Source organism: Archocentrus centrarchus, chromosome 14, assembly GCF_007364275.1.
Source record: "Archocentrus centrarchus isolate MPI-CPG fArcCen1 chromosome 14, fArcCen1, whole genome shotgun sequence".
Taxonomy (NCBI): Eukaryota; Metazoa; Chordata; class Actinopteri; order Cichliformes; family Cichlidae; genus Archocentrus; species Archocentrus centrarchus.
This window is the reverse complement of record NC_044359.1, coordinates 11,422,081-11,443,952: the sequence shown is the minus strand read 5'-3', so window position 1 is coordinate 11,443,952 and position 21,872 is coordinate 11,422,081. Positions and strand designations below refer to the sequence as shown.

General features: G+C 39.2%; 1 protein-coding gene across 4 annotated transcripts in view; it reads left to right on the top strand.

Moving 5' to 3' along the window:
- The window catches only part of cadm1a (cell adhesion molecule 1a), a 491,156-nt gene that overhangs the window by 380,274 nt on the left and 89,010 nt on the right, over nucleotides 1–21,872 (top strand). For all 4 annotated transcript variants that reach the window (XM_030745617.1, XM_030745616.1, XM_030745614.1 and 1 more), the window contains 3 exons: nucleotides 2,716–2,868; nucleotides 5,354–5,491; nucleotides 16,766–16,924. In XM_030745617.1, the coding sequence (XP_030601477.1) occupies nucleotides 2,716–2,868; nucleotides 5,354–5,491; nucleotides 16,766–16,924 (450 nt within the window). The remainder of the gene's footprint in view (nucleotides 1–2,715; nucleotides 2,869–5,353; nucleotides 5,492–16,765; nucleotides 16,925–21,872) is intronic.

The window sequence follows — 21,872 nt, the reverse complement described above, 5'->3', positions numbered from 1 at the left end:
GAAACTAATAGCGTCACTAATAGAACTAAGTGTATAAGTTGCTTTTTTTTTTTTTTTTCCTTTGGCAAAGGTGAGAAAGATGTATTCAGAAGAAATAACAGCTTTTATGGAAAATAACTTCCTTGCACGCTACATTTTTGGACTGCATCATTACTTTTTTGCTGGATTGTTTGCTCTGCTTCTTAGCCATTTGTTGTAGTGTTGTGAGCAGGATTTTTCTGTCAGAATAATCAACGTCAAGGAGAAGAGCTAGGATAACAGCAGCATCTTATTGATATCTTGTTCAGATTATCCAGCATCATGGTCAGTGGTTTTAGGCTTTCTTTTTGGCCAAAGAAAAGCACAGATGTATATTTGGGTGCAGAATTTTGTTTTGTTTTGTTTTTTTCTTCCCCCACTCTCCAGTCAGCCTGGTGGTATTATTTTAAACATGTCTGATATTCCTGAATAATGATGTACAAAAACAGTTTTAGCCTCTTGCTTGCTCCATGTTTACCTCTCAGCATTAAACCCTGATAGTGTATGGCCCTGGAATCCATGTAAAATTATAATGGACCCCAGAGATTCTATATAGCTATTCATGTCTGTTCATGAGGTGTGTTGTCTCAGAAGTCTCCATGTTTAATACTTTAAGCTTTTAGAAAAAAGAGTGCCAGAGGATAAGTACACAGATCTAAGAGAGTGCAGAGTGCAGAGAACCTGGAGTTGCTGTCAGTCAGAGCAGAGTTTATCAGCACATCGAAGTGAGGATGGAGATGGGTAGGCTTTCATCTTAACTACATGTTGTCATTCTACATTAGAGCTGATAGAGTGTGCTTAGGTAGGTGGGCAAACAAGGTTAGGCAAGATGAAAGTGACTACAGATGAGGAAGAGACAGGATTTATGGAACTGTTCTCAGCTGCTGTGTTGGCTCACTTAAGGACGGCCAAGGATGAGGCTGCTGTTAATACGAGCAGTGCTGTTAGCGACCACAGCGCGTCTGAACATGACTGTATTTTTGATTAAATAGAAGAGGGTAACAAAGTTTCGGCTGCGCCTTGTGATTTGATTTTCTCTCCTCTGTTTTCCGGTGCTGCGTACGGTGTTGTACGCTCGGCTCTGTGATTGATTGTTGACTAATTAGATCGAGGTGTAGCTTTTTTTTTCTCACTTTTTTTTTTTCTCTTTGTTTGAAGCTCGGGGTTGTGAAAGCAAAAATGACTGGCTCGCTTTTGTCCACATAAATAAGTACAAATTCGAAAAATATTTCTTTTGACAGAATTACACCTACGCCCCGAAAATGCTTGGACTGCTTTGTTTTGTCCTACTGTAGAACCAAAAGAACTCAAAGAATCTTCCTGTAATGACAAAAACAATTTTTATTATAGTATTATTCTTCTAAAGTAACAAAATTAAAATTGTTTTTTTTTATTCCTAAGCTGTTTGTTGCAGCTTGATAAACATTTTTGAAATTTAAAATATGAAATAATTGTTACCATATGCTTTATTTCCCATTCATCTGGCATGTTTGCATATTTAAAGAATGAAGGAATGGTTTGGAGACAGTGGCACCAACAAAAAGACTGCAGGCAGTGCTGTACATGGAGGTGGAGGTGGCAGAGTTACATCTTTTTGCTTTTAAGTGATCAGGAGGGGCAGGATTAGAAAGGACTACATCAGGTCGATCAGTTTGAAGGCAAAGAGGCGAGGCTGAGACGGCTGAGTATTGGACAAAGGAGATTGAAGGCGGAGCTTCCTGGCAGGAGGAAAAGAGGAAGACCACAGATGAGGTTCATGATGTCGTGAAGGATGCAGAGGGTTGGTGTAACGGATTAGGATGCTAGGAAGACTGTGAGAAGGAGGCAGATGATCCACTGTGGCGACCCCTAGAGGGAGCAGCTGAAAGAAGAAGACACAGCTTCAGTGGAGCTGGCATGAAGCAATAGACAGTAAATGTACACATACAGTACAGTATATTGATAATACATTAATCTGGGATTAATGTATTATCAATATACTGTATGTACACATACAGTATATTGATAATACATTAATCCCAGATTCCTTTGAGAGGGGGCCAGGCATTTCATATTTTACCTTTTAGATTAAAAAGATTTAATGGATTGTCTCATGAGGTAACAAAATGTTGAGCATTGGCCACACACAGTCAAACTGATTACAACACCCTGGTCTGTTGGATGCTGCAAAAAACTGCATTGATTTGTAAGTAATCAATGCAGTAATAAATACAATTTTTAACTGCAGTCCTACAGCCCAGGGCACTTTTCTTTACCTGCTGGGCTACGCATTAATTCAAACAAACAAAAAAAATTTTCATTTTCATTAATTTTCATGTCTCAACAGTAGTTGAGACGTTTGAAAGGCCGCTGGTGAAATCACACATACGTGAGTAAGAAAGGGATATCACACACGTTCATAACGCCAGGATAGTGGAAAATGGCTCCATCGGTGCTGCTTACCTTTTCAATCGCATGAAAAATGCTAACTTTATGAAATCACATGTTGGCTGAAATTTAAAGTGGGGTTATACAGATGACAAAAATGTGTCATAGTCCAATTACTTACAGTACAGACTATAAATGACTTAAAGTAAAAAGTGAATATGTATATTTGCTGTTATAGCCATCTTTAAACTTATCACTCTCTATACTCCCAGTATTTGTTCATAGGCCATTAAAGTTGTATTGTGTGTGTGTGTTTTTTTTCTCCTTCAGCACTGAAAGACTCTCGCTTTCAGCTTGTGAACTTCTCAGACAACGAGCTGCGGGTGTCGCTGTCTAATGTCTCGCTGTCAGACGAGGGGCGATATGTTTGCCAGCTGTACACAGACCCCCCGCAGGAGGCCTACGCTGACATCACAGTGCTAAGTAACAAAATACACAAACATATACATGCATATACAGACAAACGCCCAGTGTTATTGTAAGAATGGAGTCAGTTAAATGGCAATTAGTTTATGGAAGGCGACATCTTATGGCATTAAGAAACTGCATTTGTATAGATGTGTGAAGGGCTCAATGTGGTGAGCTTAGTTATATTTAGCTTTAAATATACAGTCAAAGTGTTCATGTATGTCACAAAATATAACTTCTTAGTTTTTACTTATTTTCAGAGTGTTACTTAAACTTAGAGATCAGCCCCTACTAAACTTAACACAAAAAGTAAGGAAATTTGTGTTTGGTCAGTTATTTCTTTATTATTTCAGTGCTTCTTAGCAGTAAATGTTATACTGTTGGAAAGCCTGTTTATTTCCCATTAGGGTGGAGCCATGTTTGTAAAGAAATTGCATTTGTGGGTTGAGCAGCAGAGTTGAGTTTGTGGGTTGCGCCCATGAAAAACTTGCTAGATCTTCTCTGCCAATACCAAACGGCTTATTCTGCTATTGCCTCTTGTTTGGTGTAGTTTATTGGATTGGATGATTGAAGTCTGAATGAGCGAGATATACTGGCAATTTAACAATTTATTTAACAAACAGGAGCCTCAGCAGCATGTGGACGAACCATATACAACCACAACAGCCTGGCACCTCCTCCTCATGTTGGTCACACACTGCTGTGGGACAGCATCCCATTCTTCAACCAGCGTTTGTCGCAAGTCAGCCAGTGTGATTGTGTTGGTCACTCTGGCATGAACAGCACGCCCAAGCTGATCCCACAAGTGTTCAGTGGGGTTGAGGTCAGGACTGCAAGCAGGCCGTTCCATCCTCTCCCCTCCCAAATTCTGGAGGTAGTCTCTTATAACCTCGCTCTGTGGGGGTGAGCGCTGTCATCTTGGAGGATAGAGTTCAGTCCCAGACTGTGGAGATATGGGATTGCCACTGGTTGCCGAATCTCCTCTCGATATCTCTCTGCATTGAGCTTGCCTCCGATGATTATACGCCTGATTGTCAGCACTGGCATTGGCAGAGAGGATTTGGCAAGTTTTTCATGGGTGGAGCCCACCTACTCAACTCTGCTACTCGATCCACGAATCATTTCTCTTACAGATGTGGTGCCATGTAAGGGGAGATAAACAGGCTTTCCAACAGTATAAGATTTATTGCCAGGAAACATTTTTAAAACAAAGAAATAATCGACCAAACATAAATTTCCTTACTTTTTGTGCTAAGTGTATATAAGTAACCATACCTTTATTAGCACATGTTGGAATTGAATCTTCGAACTTTTAACTGTGACTGAACAATATTACAGTTTTTATGATGAAGTGATAACATGACATTTTTTCTTCTACTTTGTGTTCATTGTTTTATGTTGTCAGTATTTTTATAGCTTATTTTTTGTCAGATTTTTTTTTTTTAATTTTTGTCATATAGAACTATAAATACACTCACTGGTCACTTCATTAGATGTACCTTGTTATACTGTGTTGGATCAGGTTTGCCTTTAGAACTGCTTTAATTCTTCATGGCATAGAGTCAGCGAGGTGCTGGAAACATTCAGAGATTTTGGTCCATATTAACATGCTAGCATCACACAGCTGCTGCAGATTTGTCGCACATCTGTGACCTGAATCTCCTGTTCCACCACACCCTAAAGGTGTGCTATTAGATTGAGATCTGGTGACGGAGTAGGTGATTTGAGTTTTGTGACATGGCATGTTATCTTGCTGGAAACAGCCATCAGAACATAGGTATGGTGTGGTTATGAATGGATGGGCATGGTCAGCAGTAATACTCATGTAGACTGTGGTGTTTAAATGATGCTCAGTTGGTACTAAGGGGCCCAGAGTGTGCCAAGAAAATTTCCCCCTGGGTGGCACTCAGTGTGGTCTTCTGCTGCTGTAGCCCATTTGCTACAAGGTTTAGTGTGTTGTAACTGCATACTTTGGTTACATCAAATGGTTATTTGAGTTACTGTTGCTTGAAGCAGTCTGGCCATTCTCCTCTTACCTATGACATTAACAAGGCATTTTTGCCCAGAGAACTGCTTCCCTGATTGTGTAGGGAAATCCCAGGAGATCAGCAGATTCTGAAATATTGACAACCTTACCATTCTGATGCTCAGTTTGGACTCAGTTTGGACTTCAGCAGGTTGATTGGCTGATTAGATGTTTGCGTTAACAAACAGTTGAAGAGTTGTATCTAATAAAGTGGCTGGTGAGTATACATTCAATAAATAACTGCAATATATAAGTTAATTGAACAAGGTGTAACAGGCCCATCACAATGTTGCTTTCAGTTTTATGTATTTTCAGCTAATTACTAAAGTCTTATTTCATCTGGCCAACTTTAAAAAAAAGAAAAAAAAAAGCCTCTCTTCTAATATTCGTTCGGTTTCTTCTCAGCTTGCAGTTTTTAGGGCGTACTGTATTGCCTCAGTGCTCACAGACTTCTGTTTGTGTGTCATGTCATAGTTCCTCCAGGTAACCCCATCATTGAGGCCCGGGATGAGGTTCTGAGCGAGGGCAATGAGACAGAGATGACCTGCACTGCCATGAGCAGTAAGCCTGCTGCTGTCATCAGATGGATGAAAGGAGATAAAGAGCTTCCAGGTAGGCACTGAACAGTGACTTTGAGAAAATCCCAACCAACAGTCAAGGCCTGTCCTCTCTTCTTAACACACTAAAATATATACACATGTTGTGTATGAAGGTCAAAATTAAGGTTCCTTTGGTACAAAAATACTGGGGGCACACTTGGGGGGGTTTTGTGAACATTATCACGATCTCTCATCTCTAAAATAGCTTTTATAATGACATGTATCTATCCATCAAGTCCACGTGTGCAAAGAAATCATAAACATGTTTGTTTTCAGATGTTCACATTGTTAATCCTGCTTATATACCAGCTTCAATGGAGTTTTGCCTTAAGAAATCATAATGAACCCAGAATTTTGCTCACCTGTTAAAACCCAAATGAAGTTAAATTGTTAAAATTGCTCTTTTTGTCTGCTATGCGGCCAATCTCTTTCTTGTTATCCTTTAGGAGAAAGTAAGAGCCCAGAAATTGAGAAAGTCAACAGTTTTGCATTAAGGCAGCTGAATACTGAAAAATCTAGATCTGTTACGTATCAGTAATTTTTACTTTATTTCCTTTCTCTCTTTGCATTTGGAACAATTAAAATATTTTATTTTTTAGCTGAAATACTAGCATAAAGTCTAACCTAAAACCACAGCAAATACAGTGCCTTGCGAAAGTATTCAGCCCCCTTGAACTTTTCAACCTTTTGCCTCATTTCAGGCTTCAAACATAAAGATATAAAATTAAAAATTTTTGTGAAGAATCAACAACAAGTGGGACACAATCGTGAAGTGGAATGAAATTTATTGGATGTGTCAAACTTTTTTAACAAATAAAAAACTGAAAAGTGGGGCGTGCAATATTATTTGGCCCCTTTACTTTCAGTGCAGCAAACTCACTCCAGAAGTTCAGTGAGGATCTCTGAATGATCCAATGTTGCCCCAAATGACTGATGATGATAAATAGAATCCACCTGTGTGTAATCAAGTCTCCATATAAATGCACCTGCTCTGTGATAGTCTCAGGGTTCTGTTCAAAGCGCAGAGAGCATCATGAAGACCAAGGAACACACCAGGCAGGTCCAAGATACTGTTGTGGAGAAGTTCAAAGCCGGATTTGGATACAAAAAGATGTCCCAAGCTTTAAACATCTCAAGGAGCACTGTGCAAGCAATCATATTGAAATGGAAGGAGTATCAGACCACTGCAAATCTACCAAGACCCGGCCGTCCCTCTAAACTTTCATCTCAAACGAGGAGAAGACTGATCGGAGATGCAGCCAAGAAGCCCATGATCACTCTGGATGAACTGCAGAGATCTACAGCTGAGGTGGGAGAGTCTGTCCATAGGACAACAATCAGTCGTACACTGCACAAATCTGGCCTTTATGGAAGAGTGTCAAGAAGAAAGCCATTTCTCAAAGATATCCATAAAAAGTCTCGTTTAAAGTTTGCCACAAGCCACCTGGGAGACACACCAAACATGTGGGAGAAGGTGCTCTGGTCAGATGAAACCAAAATCCAACTGTTTGGCCACAATGCAAAACGATATGTTTGGCGTAAAAGCAACACAGTTCATCACCCTGAACACACCATCCCCACTGTCAAACATGGTGGTGGCAGCATCATGGTTTGGGCCTGCTTTTCGTCAGCAGGGACAGGGAAGATGGTCAAAATTGATGGGAAGATGGATGGGGCCAAATACAGGACCATTCTGGAAGAAAACCTGTTGGAGTCCGCAAGAGACCTGAGACTGGGACGGAGATTTATCTTCCAACAAGACAATGATTCAAAACATAAAGCCAAATCTACAATGGAATGGTTCACAAATAAACGTATCCAGGTGTTGGAATGCCCAAGTCAAAGTCCAGACCTGAATCCAGTCGAGAATCTGTGGAAAGAGCTGAAGACTGCTGTTCACAAACGCTCTCCATCCAACCTCACTGAGCTCGAGCTGTTTTGCAATTAAGAATGGGCAAGAATTTCAGCCTCTCGATGTGCAAAACTGATAGAGACATACCCCAAGCGACTTGCAGCTCTAATTGCAGCAAAAGGTGGCGCTACAAAGTATTAACGCACAGGGGGGCCGAATAATATTGCACGCCCCACTTTTCAGTTTTTTATTTGTTAAAAAAGTTTGACACATCCAATAAATTTCATTCCACTTCACGATTGTGTCCCACTTGTTGTTGATTCTTCACAAAAAATTAAAATTTTATATCTTTATGTTTGAAGCCTGAAATGTGGCAAAAGGTTGAAAAGTTCAAGGGGGCCAAATACTTTCGCAAGGCACTGTATGTTGAATGACACTAACTTGGTCATAGTCGTCTTTGCGTATAAGTTGATTTTGGCCTTTCCATTGACTAAAACTTTACTAGAGACAAAAAGTGAGATCAGTGACTGTGAATATATTTCTGTAACACTGCTGCTGAGGTCAGGAAGGCTGTGCTGTTCTCATTTAAGAAATGATTTCACAAATAGATTTAAACAAAAATTCAATTTATAGGCACATTTCTTCTCTTTTGAGCACATAATAATGCCGTTACTTTTTAAAGGGAGCTCTGCTGTGACTTTGAATGGATTCCATTAGAGCAATCTGCATGCGCAGTAACGGCTGAGGCCTGTTGGCACCCTGACAACCTGCGTGCCTTCATCAAAGGTAGCTGAGCTTAAGAACTCTGTGCAGAGCTCAGGGGTGAACAGGCCTCCTGCCAAGCAGCTCCACCTCAGAGCCCAGACAGTAAGCTTTGTAAAGACTTTGAAACAAAGGTCCGAATCAGAAGCTGTGCTGGAGGCCCAGAGCAGCTTCGCCTCCATACTGAGGCACATAAAACCTTTAGTGGTCAGCTCAAACCGAAGAATGCTCCATTGTAACAGGGTCAGGGATTGGCTTACAGCTGGCTTTTAACATCACAATAAAGGCTAGTTATGTTCAGTACGGCAAGTACTGGTAAGTCTTTGGGTAATAAATACCCAGAGCCAGTGGTGTTTTGGTCACTGATATCACTGAAGCCTTAAAATGTGGCGCTATTAAAAATGGATGTGAACTGTGCAGATTCTGTTGATGTTTTTACTGAGCAGAAACACATACATTAAAAAATTACATTATACGTTAAAAATTAATTATACATTAAAAAATATATATATTTAGCACCCACAATGAATAGATCCAGGTTTTCCTAAACTTACACATATTACTTAATGATGTTGAAGAAATGCATTTATCCAGAAAGCTTGTGTGTGCACTTAAGTAAGTGCATTAAAACACACCAACTAATGGTGTTTTGCAGCTGCATACTTGCTTTTGTAAATGGGGAAAGCGAAACTAGTGACCACTGTGGCTGTTGATCACTGTGAAATACTGATTCAGGGTTTCCAGTAACTCATTTAAATAGGAGCTTGCCACAGTCTCTGCATACAAAATCCATTCCCATTCAGCATTTTCTTTTTATTTAACACGCTGTGCTGTGTCATTGTTTGCTTTCACCAAGTATTCCCAACCTCTTTAACTGAGCTCTCAAACAATGCCCATTTGTTTGTTTTGTGGAATGACAGAAAAATTATTTGTGTAATGCTAAACGCCCTCCAACCCCACAGGCATGTTGTTTTCTCACACTTGTTGGGAATGGATTGACATTTACAGAATAGGGTCAGCACTCTGTGAAGCTCTACAACTGCTAGATACAATTTTTCGCAGCAGCACAAAATTCAGGTGTACTTAATGGCTCACTTGTCACAACACTGCATTTGGAGCATGCTGTTTGCTTTTATCAATTTTTGCCACAGGTGAAAAGGTGCTGCTAGCTGAAGCAGCCTCAAACAGTTGCAGGCTGTCCCAGATAATTCATCTTTTATTATTATACATACAGTTGTGGTCAGAAGTTTACATGCACTCATCATGGGCATGAATGTCACAGTAATTTGGGGCTTTTAGTGATTCCTTTGAACTGTTCTTTTTCCAGGGTGGAATGATTGTACAGCATACTTCTTTAATAATTAAAAAAAAACAAGAATTGGGTAAACAAATTGGAATTTATTTTGGATTTTTTTCTGATCCAAACAGCATCACAAGTATATATACAAGCTCAAATATATTCATACACCCCCCCACTAACATTTGGTTAAATGTCCTTTGCAAGTTGCACCTTGACCAGATGCTTTTGTCAGCCATCAACATGTTTCTGTTATATTTCTGGCTGGATATTTGACCGCTCTTCTTGGCACAATTGGTGCAGTTCATTTAAATTGGTTGATTTCCTGACACTGACCCAGCTTTTAAGAGTAATGCAAAAATTTTCAGTAGGGTTGAGGTCAGGGCTTTGGGAGGGCCATTCCATAAGCTTAATGTCAGCCTGCTTCATCCATTCCAAAACCAGTTTTGATGTGTGCTTTGGATAATTGTTGAAACACACAGTTGTGTCTAAATTTCAATTCACTGTATAGTGTACCAGTACCACCGGCAGCAAAACAGCCACAGAGCATGATGAGACCACCTCCATGTTTGACAGATGGTGCCGTGTTCTTGTGCTTGGCCTTTGGTGGTTCCTGGGTTGTTCCTGAACATCCTAACCAATTTCCTCTCATCTGATGGCAACACTTTGTCAAGGTCTGGAAGAAGACCCAAAGTGACATAACTGAATAACTTGTACTTACGTGCAGTTGTTTGATTTGATGATCATGAAATCAGCAGTCCTTTAGAAATGGCTCCAAGAGATCTTCCCAACTTTTGTACACTTCTCTTTCGTAGGTCTTCCCTGAGTTCCTTGGACATTCCTGTTGTTCTGAGTATTGCTCAATCCAATAAGTGCTGTCAAACAAATCTTTTTTATTCTGGCAAAGAGAAACTATCGGTTGTAGTCAATCATGATCACTAACGAGTAGTTATTAGACATTTTAGAACCTTCAGCACCAGTTATTGAAAGATTTAAGTAGGTATGTGTATATATTAGAGCCTGTCTGTATACTTTTGACCCTGTGTGGATTAGAGAAAATCCAAAATCAACTCCAACTTGTGCATCCAGTTCTTGTGTTTTAAAGTCATTACAGATGTGTGCTGTACAATTATTCCACTCTGGACAACGAACAGTGCAAAGAAATTGTTAAACACCCCAAATTAGCATGACATTTATGCCCATGATGATTGTAGCATAACTGACATTATTTTATTCATGCCGCTGATCGCAGGGTTGTCAACCGTGCATGCTAGCCGCTATGTTAATGCTAGCTGGAATTGAAATTACTTCATAGTTTTTTTTTGTTGATGCTGCAAAAAATTGGTCTGAAAATGAAATATGGGATTGTTCTGCTGATGCTGGAAATGTTTAAGACAAAGGAGTGCAAGAAAATGAAAGATGAGAAAAAAAAAAGAATGGCCCAGGGTGTTAGAGTTCCAGCACTAGAACAGAATTACTTAAAGCGCCTTTGGCTGTCCTTGCCTGGAAGACTTATTTCTAATTAAATGTCTCCGGAATTTAACTTAATTACCTTAAAGGATAATCAGACTCTCTTAAATATCATTTAAAGGTTGCAATTGTCATGCTTGCCAATTTAAATCCTACCATCTTTCCAAATATGCACAGACCCATTATCTCACCATTATCCCTTTCTTTATTCCTGCTCTTATCCTGCTTGTTTAGTGCTTTATTAACATATGCCCTGACACTAATATCTCCAGTTTTTTAAGCTTACACAACAATGGAAATAAAAGAAAAGGAGTGGGGGGGGGGGGGGGGGGGGGGGGGGTTTCTTGCAGTGCAGGTCACTCCTCTCTGTTCATTTAAAACTAAAGAGAAGAAGGGTGATAGAAAAACAGTCAGCAGGGCACTTCATTGACTGACAGGGACCAGAGCAGCCATTAGCCTCAAGTGTTAAGAGACTACCACAGGGTGATTTCAATTACCCTGCTTTGCCCCAGTAGGAAGACTGGACAAATGGATAAAAGGATATTTTAGGAAAAGTAAGTGATGGAATGTGAGAGACATATATTTTATATAACTTGACATTACTCCCTTTCTGTTCCACAAGAATACTGCCAGCAAAAGTAAAAAAAAAATGAAATATATCCGTACAGGAAAAGGCGGACCACTTGAGTTTTATGGATGAATCCACAAAATAGTTAAAATGGCTCTTCAGCTTTTATTTGACCTTCCAAGGCCTTTTAGTGACATTCATTTCTGCTGGCACAACTCCAGAGCTGATCTCTCTCAGTGCGTTCAGTGCTTAACACAAATGATATTTTCATACAGAGACCTGTTTACTTTTAAAGGGCTTTTATTGCTCAGTTCTATAAAAGTCTAATAAAAATTGTCACCTTCTCAGTAGATTTTTTTAAGTGAATAAATCCCAGTTAAAACACACCATTATGATTAATAATGCACCCTTTATATGTATAAATCACTGTTTCTTAATGCAGGTTTGCATTGAGTGAGATTAAAACAGATTTTCAGTTGTATGTATTTATGTATGCTCTCGTTTCTTCTGTATATCAAACATGGCAAAGCAACGACGTCAGAGAGCACTGAGGGCATTTAAAGATCATCAGAGGCAAATGACTTCCATACAATTTTTTTCTTCTTCAAGACAATAAAGATAAAATTAAAATATACAGATGTGTGCCGCTAACCTAACAAAACATGAGCTGTGCTGGTCTTTGAGGGCAAGACTTTAAACAGAGGAAGCATGCTGCATCTATTATATAACCCTGCTCTGATACATTATGTACTATTATGTTTTTTTTTTCTTTACCAGCAGTTGAATTTCAAACCTCACATCTCCAAGTTCATCCAGTCTTCTTTCTTTCACATAAGAAACACTGCAAAAATCAAACCTATACAATCGGGCAGCAACTTACGGTCCACGCTTTGATCAACTCCTGTCAAGATTATTATCCTCCTGTCTTCAGCTGGTTCAGAGTGTAGCCTCTAGCCTGCTAAAAAACTAAAATAAAATAAAAAACTAGCCAGCACTCGCTCATCAACCTTGTTCTTGCCTCCATATGGCTTACAATGAAATTCAAAAATTTTATATTATTAAATTTTATAATTTACTGTCAAAGGCCTAAATAGTGACTCCATTGTTCAGTGGTTTATACATTTACCTCACAAGCAAATGATCAGTCCTGGGAGGAGACACAAATTCCTTTGGGATTGCATCAGGAAGGCCACCCAGCATCAAAATCTGTCAACTCAAATATGCGGAGCTCCCCCTTGTGAATAAAGGAGCAGCTGGAAGGAGCTGACCATTCCCAGCAGTTGGTCTGATCAGGGCCATTTTGACTGTTCCGTGGTCTCGCCTTAAATCCAGTGGTGACCAGAATTTGAGGTTATAGTACCTGTGGTTATAGTACACACCAAAAGTACACAATGTAAGGCCAAATATATGACACATCACAGCATCTTTATGCTGTATATGTCTTCATCCAAGCTGTGAAGTACTTTAAAAATGGCTATATAAATAAAGGTATTATTATTATTAGTAGTAGTAGTAGTAGTAGTGTTCTTTAACAGATGAGGTCACGCAGGAGTCTGTAAATTATGACATTTGAAGATGATATTGTAGAGAGAGTAGGGAGCAGGTGGAAGAGAGCCTGGAGAAGTAGAGGTATGCACTGGAGAGAAGAGGCGTGAAAGTCAAGTAGAATCAAGATAGAACATATGTGTGTGAATGAGAAGGAGACAGGTGGAAAGGTGAATATTTACAATATGGTAGTAAAACCACAAAAAGACAGGAGGCCGAGCTGGAGGTGACAGAGCTGAAGATGCTACGATTTTCATTGGGAGTGACCAGAATGGACGAGATTAGATGAGTACATCAGAGGGACAGCTCTGTTAGAGAGGCAAAGTTAGAGAGGCGAGGCTGAGATGGTTTGGACATATAAAGACGTGGGATAGTGGATATATTGGACAAAGGTTGTTGAGGATGGGGGGGGGCAGAAACGGCACATGGATGTTGTGAAGGAGGACATGCAGAGGAGTTAGTGTGACAGAAAGGAATCCTAGGGATAAGGTGAGATGGAGGCAGATATTTCACTCTGGTGACTCCTAAAGGTGAGCAGAAGAGCCAGAAGAAGAAGAAGAAAGATTACTATTGGTCACGGACGTCTGTCAGATTAACTGTTCCTAAACTATATCCTGGATAAGAACCCTGCCTTAAAATGCAGACAGAGCTAAAGACAAAGATCAGGAAGTTAGCTGCGTGTATACTGCTTCATTCCTATAGCACACACTTGGTGATATATATACAGGAAAAAGTAGAGTGGCTCGGATGTGCCAATCCAGGAGTAGAATGTCAGGAAATGACTTTTATGGAGTGTTGGAAATGACAGATGGTATAAAAGGGAGGATGGGGAGGAAATAAGATGGCGGCTCATTAATCATCTCAGAAACCATTTATTCTAAAATTATTCTAAATATACCTCCTACTTACACACCTTTGTATCTGCCTTTGTGAACATCTTTTGTAGATTATTTTTATTGTGATATAAATTCTGAAATGTAAGGCAAAATGTTCAGATACCCAGGACTTGAATGAAGATGTCTTTTCACTACTCTTTCATGCATCTCAAAAGACATTTGATTTGAGCAGACCCCATCAGGTTCCCATTTCAGGTGCTTGCATACATCTGAAGCCTCTAGTGGTATTTATTCATGACAACCTGCTCCTTTACACCATCCACATCACACACGTTTGCTTTCCCAGCTTCCAAAAAGACAGTTGTCACCACAGTGACAGGAACACCCCAGTGGCTGAGCTGCAGAAGAGTGAGCGGAGTGTGCACGAAGTACATATTTTACAGCTAAAATATGAATTGATGGATGCAAATGTTCATATTAGCACAGAGTTTCTACTTTTCCAGCGTTTCTTTTTGCAGATTCTCAGATGTTTGTTTTATTGATGGGACACAAACAGGCTTGTGCAAATGAGTGCGAGGAAGTAGGACAAAGGGATAAAAAGAATCAATCTTTCTCTGTCGCTATACTGCACAGCATTTTCTGCATCTCTGCGTTTCATTTTGTATGATGAAGTTGTCCCCATCTTTGCATTTGAGAACATTTTGTCTGTGTGATATTAAAGAGCAGCCACTAATAAGAGGAGGGACACTAAGCTTCAGATCTGGCTATACAAAAGGTGGACACACAATAAATCTGGCTTCATAAAGCCTAATGAGTGATTCACAGTCGCACAGTCGCCCCTGACAGCAGGCAATTTTTAGCTGATTCACCTTATCGCACCATTTTCAAGGACATTCTTTTCACTCCCACTGTAAATATTTTGCAAGGTCAGGGGAAGAAAGACATTCCCCCTTGCAGCCAAACAATGGCTCTTTGTCAGTTCTTAATATTTCAAACCCTGATATATATATATATATATATATATATATATATATATATTTTTTTTTCCAGTAGCCTTGAGTGTCAAGCTGTCATTATTTTGCGTTGATATTTTGTCATCACTGATATTTTGTGAAACTTGCACTGGAGTGGTCAGCAAAATAAGTTTTTCATAACGTACTGCGAGAAGAATCAAGGATGCCTAAAATAAAGCTTTGACTGCAGTAAGGAAGAAATCCAAAATAAGTTTTGATAATATTTACCCAATGAATGGATTGATAAAAGCATATAGGAATTATTGACATTTTCTTTGCAATGTTAGCCTAAGGCTCGGGAGCTCTGCTTTCCTTATATGACCTTTTTGTGCAAAACATACATGAAAATCAATTGATCCCTCCAGCAGGATAATCAACCAACCAACAGAGTACGAGGAGTCCTTTAAATGATTAGGACGGCAAGCTGTGCAATTTCTATTTAAACCAAACTGCAACTTATGACACCAACAGGGGAATTCAGTGTTTGGCACTGTTAGCTCACAGCAACTAAAGTCCTGGTATGGATGCTGTGGTTAAATGGTACATTTCCATGTGAGCTTCCTCCAGCTGCTTCTCCCACAGTATAAATACTGTCCCACCTGTTGCCTACTGCAACCTAGGGTAGATATAACCCAAACTGTACCTGTAGTCCTGTGTTTCCTTCAGCTAGTTTTTATCCTCCCGCCCAAAATAATGCAGGAAGATATTGTCATCATTCCGTCTGTCTGTCTGTCTGTCTGTGAGGTTTTACCTTTCCAGTCTATAGACTCCGATGCCACAAGGAGTTGAGCCATGAAATTTGGCATATGTGTTCTTTAGACTTCAAAGATGTGCAACATGATTTTCATATTCTTGGATGTTTAGTATCCTTTGTACACTTTGGCTGTATTTTTCTGAAGTGGAGAGTTAGCAGCATGGAGCATTTCAGGTCGTTAATCCAATGATAATATATGCAAATGACATGCAGCCTCTTTTTCATGCCTGATTGGCTTAGCCTAATCATGTGCTTGGCCTAATATTGTGCTGTGTGATTGGCTATACTTACTGGACCAATGGAGATTCCCCATTTCTAGTAACTGACCTATGTCACTGAACAGCTGGCAGTAGCTAGATAGTGAGAAACTGGGAAATCCCAAATTTGTAGGGAAAGTCTATTTATAGCAACATCAGTTCTAGGCTACAGCCTTATTGATTAGCCTATGATGTCAACTTCTGATTGGCTGAGCATTGTCTAGCATGTTGCTCTGGGACGATTCACGGCCATAAGTAGTATAGATTGACTCATCACTGAGCAATATTAAAGCCATATCTACTGTTCAGAAATATTGTTCAATTGTAAACAACCTGGTTGCATTATGATTTGTAGATAGTTGTTTTATTATAGTGATGTTATACATTGATATCAGCAGATTAGCAGTAGTCTGGGTGCATTATGTAATAATATTCCTGTGTACACATGAGTATAATATGATGTGAATACTTTGTAAATATGCATTATATCTATCTTATTGTTATAGATTATATAAATAGAAACTCATTATATATTATACACCCTCATACTGTACAAGAGTGCAGTATTTACTTTCTCTAATGTTTACAGTAGATATTTTTATGTCTGTTTAGGATGTGGTTACCAAAAAGTATATCAGAATATCAGTCTCTTACAGCATGCTTAAAATTGTTTTGATTTAATGAGTATGGTTAATACTGAAAACATAGGTTTGCTGGAATATGAATGATATCTTTACTAACCCAGGGGTGACTAAAAGTATTTGGATAAAAGTTTAGGGTGGAGCCTCCAAATTAGGAAATAGTTCTGAAGGGTTTTCTATTCTGAAATGCGGCTGTAATGTTATCCTGACTTCTACATTTATTTTATATTTTCATTAATCATGGGACTATATCCCCAACGGTGATGGGTCTTGTCTTTGTTTTTTTCTGTAGGCAAGCCCAAAGTTGAACTGACCTACGACAAGATGTATACAGTAACCAGCCGGCTGACATTCACCGTTAGTAGGGACGATGATGGCGTACCTGTGGTCTGCATCGTTGACCACCCTGCAGTCAAGGACTTCCAGGCACAGAAATACCTGGAGGTGCAGTGTAAGTACTTCTGCTTAGAAAGCAGCATGGATATTTGAACAATGCTATGCAGTATCATCTGTGTAACTCATCAGCTTAACTCAGAAAAATGGTCCAGATTTGAGAAGAGTGTTCCATTCCTGCTAATTAAATGGAATAGATTTCCTACTTTTTTCCCTAGCTAAAAGTTTAATGTATGAGGTGTGGCAGTGACACTGAAAGAAAATTATGCATGTTATAATGAATAAAAGGGGAAATTGGAGTGTAACACAGTAGACAGTTCTATCTCCACTAATTAAATGACATAAACTTTCCACAAGCCCACCCGCACCACCCACTGAAACTTTGGTGCAAGGTTTTGCCATTGGAAAAAGATTCTTCCTATGTGGTTACTAATGTAGAAAAGGTTTATGGCTATATTACGAAGGAGGATGTGTGTGAGGATGCATGAGATAGGGTGAGATGGGAGCAGATGATCCACTGTGGCGATACCTAAAGGGAGCAGCTGAAAGAAGAAGAATGTAGAAGTGATGTGTTTAGTTTCCTCCATAAAAGCGTGCCAGCATTAGATTTGAAGGTTATTTTTCTCTTCTGCCAGAAACCTTACCTCTTTCTAAAAAGCATGGAAGTAAACTGCAGATGTAGGAGATGAATGCAAATAGATGCATATTTAAGAACTTATTATCATTATTTTTTTGTGTGGAAAATATCCTAAGTGTGCAGCGAAAATAAATATTTTATAGCAGTGTTTCTTTTCCTAATCTATAATCAGTCATTTTAAGAATGGCAAACCAAATAAATGTAGCATAAAAAGTAAGGAAATTTGTGTTTGTGTTTGTAACAATACTTCTTGGCAATAAATCTTACTATTGGAATAATACTACTGGAAAGCCTGTTTATTTCCCCTTAAATGGTGCCACATTTGTAAGGAAAATACATTTGTGGGTTGAGCAACAGAGTTCAGTTTGTGGGTTGTGCCCATGAAAGACTTGCCAAATCTTCTCTACCAATGTCAAACAGCTTATTCTGCTACTGACTCATGTTTGGAGCTTCTGGTACCCCAGGTGATGACAGTGAGGCTCGTCATCATTGGAGGCAATCTCAATGCAGAGAGATATTGAGCTGTGGTTCTGCAACCAGTGGCAACCCCATATCTCCACAGTCTGGGACCGAACTCTGTCCTCCAAGATGATAGCGCTCGCCCCCACAGAGCGGGGTTAGCAGAGACTACCTCCAGAATTTGGGAGTGGAGAGGATGGGATGGCCTGCGTGCCTGACCTCAACCCCACTGAGCACTTGTGGGATCAGCTTGGGCGTGCTGTTTGTGGCAGAGCAACCACACTGGCTGACTTGGGACAAGTACTGGTTGAAGAATGGGATGCCATCCCACAGCAGTGTGTGACCAACATGAGGAGGAAGTGCCAGGCTGTTGTGGCTGTTTATGGTTCTTCCACATGCTGCTGAGGCTCCTGTTTGTTAAATGAAATTTTAACAAATTGTTAAATTGCCAATATTTATTTCTTCATACATCAGTCATCCAGTCCAATAAACACCAACAAACAGAGTCAATAGTAGAATAAGCAGTTTGGCATTGGCAGAGAAGATTTGGTGAGTTTTTCATGGGTGCAACCCACAAATTCACCTCTGCTGCTCAACCCACGAATGCATTTTCCTTATAAATGTGGCACCATTTAAGGGGAAATAAACAGGCTTTACAACAGTATAAGTTTTATTGCCAAAAAGCACTGTTACAACAAAGAAATAATGGAGCAAACACAAATTTCCTTACTTTTTGTGTTAAATTTACTTGCTACAGATGTACAGCTACAGTGGAAAAGATAATAAAATATAAACATAATTATTAATAAATCTGTTCTGTTATACACATGTGCTTCATACTATGTGTAAAGTTTTTCTATCAGTTTACCATCAGTGATTAAATACTGTCTGCAATTTATTTTCTCTCTTAAGTCTCGCTCTAGGACACTGTCTCTTACACCCTTATTGTTGTTCCAAAAACATCTTTTAGCACTTTCACACTTCCTCATTGTGAACATTTGTGGTTAGCTAACACCATATTAGCTCAGTGTTATATCATAAATCACAGGGTAATCAGTGACAGCCAGAATCAGTTGTTTCTTCACCTTTGATAGTGTTAATATTTCAAGTCTGGCCTCCTTTTTGATTTTGATTGGACAGTGGGAGAGAAATTACACTGGAAAATCTGTTTGTTTGCTTTTGTTGTTGTTGTTGTGTTTAATTTATGAATGATGAGGGTTTTTTAAATAAGGGACATCAAGTGCTGTGAATGCTGAACCTTAAGGACCAGGAAGCAGTTCAAAGCTCTTTGTGGACACAGACGCTTATAGTTTGGTATTATAATGTTTATTATAACAAAAGTCATGGTGTAATGATGCAAACATATTTAATGTTTTTTTTTATGGTTTGTGTCACTTCAAAAGTTAGGCTGATATATCATCATACAGGTTAAACAAATATCCTTGATGTATTAGAAAGTAACAATGTATTTGTATAGTACTTTTCAAGATAAATATCACAAAACACAGAAAATGCTTAAAAAAAATAGATAAATAAAGATTAAAAGTTAAACGAGCTCAAATTAAAAAAAAAAAAAGGTTTTAGCTGCTTTTTAAAAACCAAACCCACAGATCTCAAATTCAAAGGGAGAAGCTTCTTCATGTTTAGTTCTCAGTCCTATATGATGATGAGTCAGCAGGCCCTTATTGCGTGACCTCAGGGTCCTGCTGAGGATGGACAGATGTAAATGTTCACTCATGTACAATGCTGCTTGTCCACAGAGGGCTCTGAAACTACACGGACAAGTTAAAGTGGCACTGTGCTCAGCTCCATGTTATAAACCATTTGTTTTTATATTTGTCTACTGATGAATATATATGGGTAATCAGCACTCATTAGGGTTAGGGTCTTCTTCTCAGTATTTATTGAAGGCCAAATAAATACTACCTAACCATCTGCACATTTGTGGTGTCTGGTGTTCATACCGTGACACAGTGCACTATCCAGAACACCATATAATTTCCTGGAGAAGCCAGTTCCAGTTGTGCAGCTCTTTTCATCATACAGTAATTGGCACGGCTGTTTAGACTGTTAAGACCAGTGAGGTTAGTATCTCAGAGAGCGTTTTTTAAACCACCACACCCTCTGAGCTGTATCCCACTTCAGTTAGCCTTTTTTCCAATGTGTACTTCTCTGCCACATTGGTTATATTAACCAAAAATAACAAGTGGCTTAGAGATGCCTACACGAAACATGCACACAAAACATACCCAGTGAATTTCAGGTTACCTCCTCAAGCGAAAGAGGCTTTAGATGTGCTGTTTGGACTTATATGTGAGGCACACACATACTCACTGTTCATTAATTTCTAAAATAATGCCCCTGTTATCATGTAGGTTAACATACTGTTTATCCATCTAACCATCTGACCTTGTTTAGTCAACTTAATGTTCCCTAAAACCTAGAAGAAAAAATATGTGGCTCATAATTGATTCCAGGGGCACACTTAATTGCAATATAAAGGAATTACTTGGCATCACAAACAAATATTTGCAATAGCACAACATAAATAAGACTATGAAGCCGCATGTAACGAGTAATTAAAATTCTAGACTGGAAGTTTAGATCTTTTTGTTGATAGCGAATGGTTATAGTTATTTATTTATTGTTTCTGTAACCTTATGTCTTTAGCCTCTGGCATGTCCTAGCATTTCATTTAAAAAAATAAAATCTCTTCTGTCACTATCTGACCTTTCTCTCTGAGCATGAGAGGAGGAGATCAGCTCATCTACAGAGGCAGAATGGCATTTTGCTGGCCTCTGATAACAGGGAACTCACACGGACCGCCCGGCTCAGTGCCTCACACAGCTTCGTGCAGGGGCTGCTGCTGCTGCCGCCATGCTCTTTGCATACTGTAGTGGGTAACAAGCAGACATAGACAGTCATGCCCTCCACCTTCTCTTTGAACTCTGCTAAACAGTTTATTAGTGCATTTGAAGGAGACATTAGTTTATTAGCAGTTGTTTATTTCAGGGGGAAATTTCTTTCTCTGTGTACTGACTAAGGACTAACAGTCAACTGGTATGAATTAATTAAATGTTTACTAATTGAGCACTGAGGGACATGATGATACACAAAATCCACCGTTTGTATGTTCCTTTTTTGTTTTGTTTTTTTTTGTTTGTTTGTTTTTCTTAAGGAAAACAAATGACCAACATTTTTTTTAATTAATTGAAGAATTATTGTCTTTTATTTGTGCAAATTTAAAATGCACTGGAAATATACTATAAACATACCCTCAGGCCTCAGTCACACAGGCTTAGAGAGTGGTCAGAGACACCCCCCCCCTCCTCCCTTTGAAGACAGGGACCAGTTCTGTGACCACACCCAGTCAGTTCCCATATTCACAGTGACTTTGGTGCATCAAGACAGCAATGAAAAGGTGAGATTGAGTGAGTCTGCTATCAGTTTGGGATTGAATTCGGGTCAAGTTGGCAATTACTTTGCAACTGGTTAATGTAATGTGATTATCAGGTGATTAAGTGTGATAAATCAACAAAAATCTGTTGCCATCTACATACAAAGAAATTCACATTAATTCTTTACATTTAGATTCAAAGCAGAACCTCAAAGATTTGAGACAGAAATTCTGAAATTTCTCCACAAATAAAGACGTAGTTGCTGCAGGGCAACAATTTGACTGCAGAATGACCTAGGTGCTCGGCAGCCTTGCTTTTATATAGGAATATAACCAGAATGCAACCAGTTGGCAGTTAGCTGAGTGGATCGCGTATCACAAAGAGACCCATTGCAGATGAGTTGTGCTCATCTGTGCACACTGACTCGCATTTATCGCAGCATGTTGGAAGTCTGCCTGTGTTTATAAATTAGATGGATATTATTTGTAAACCTTAACCGGTCTGTCTGCAGT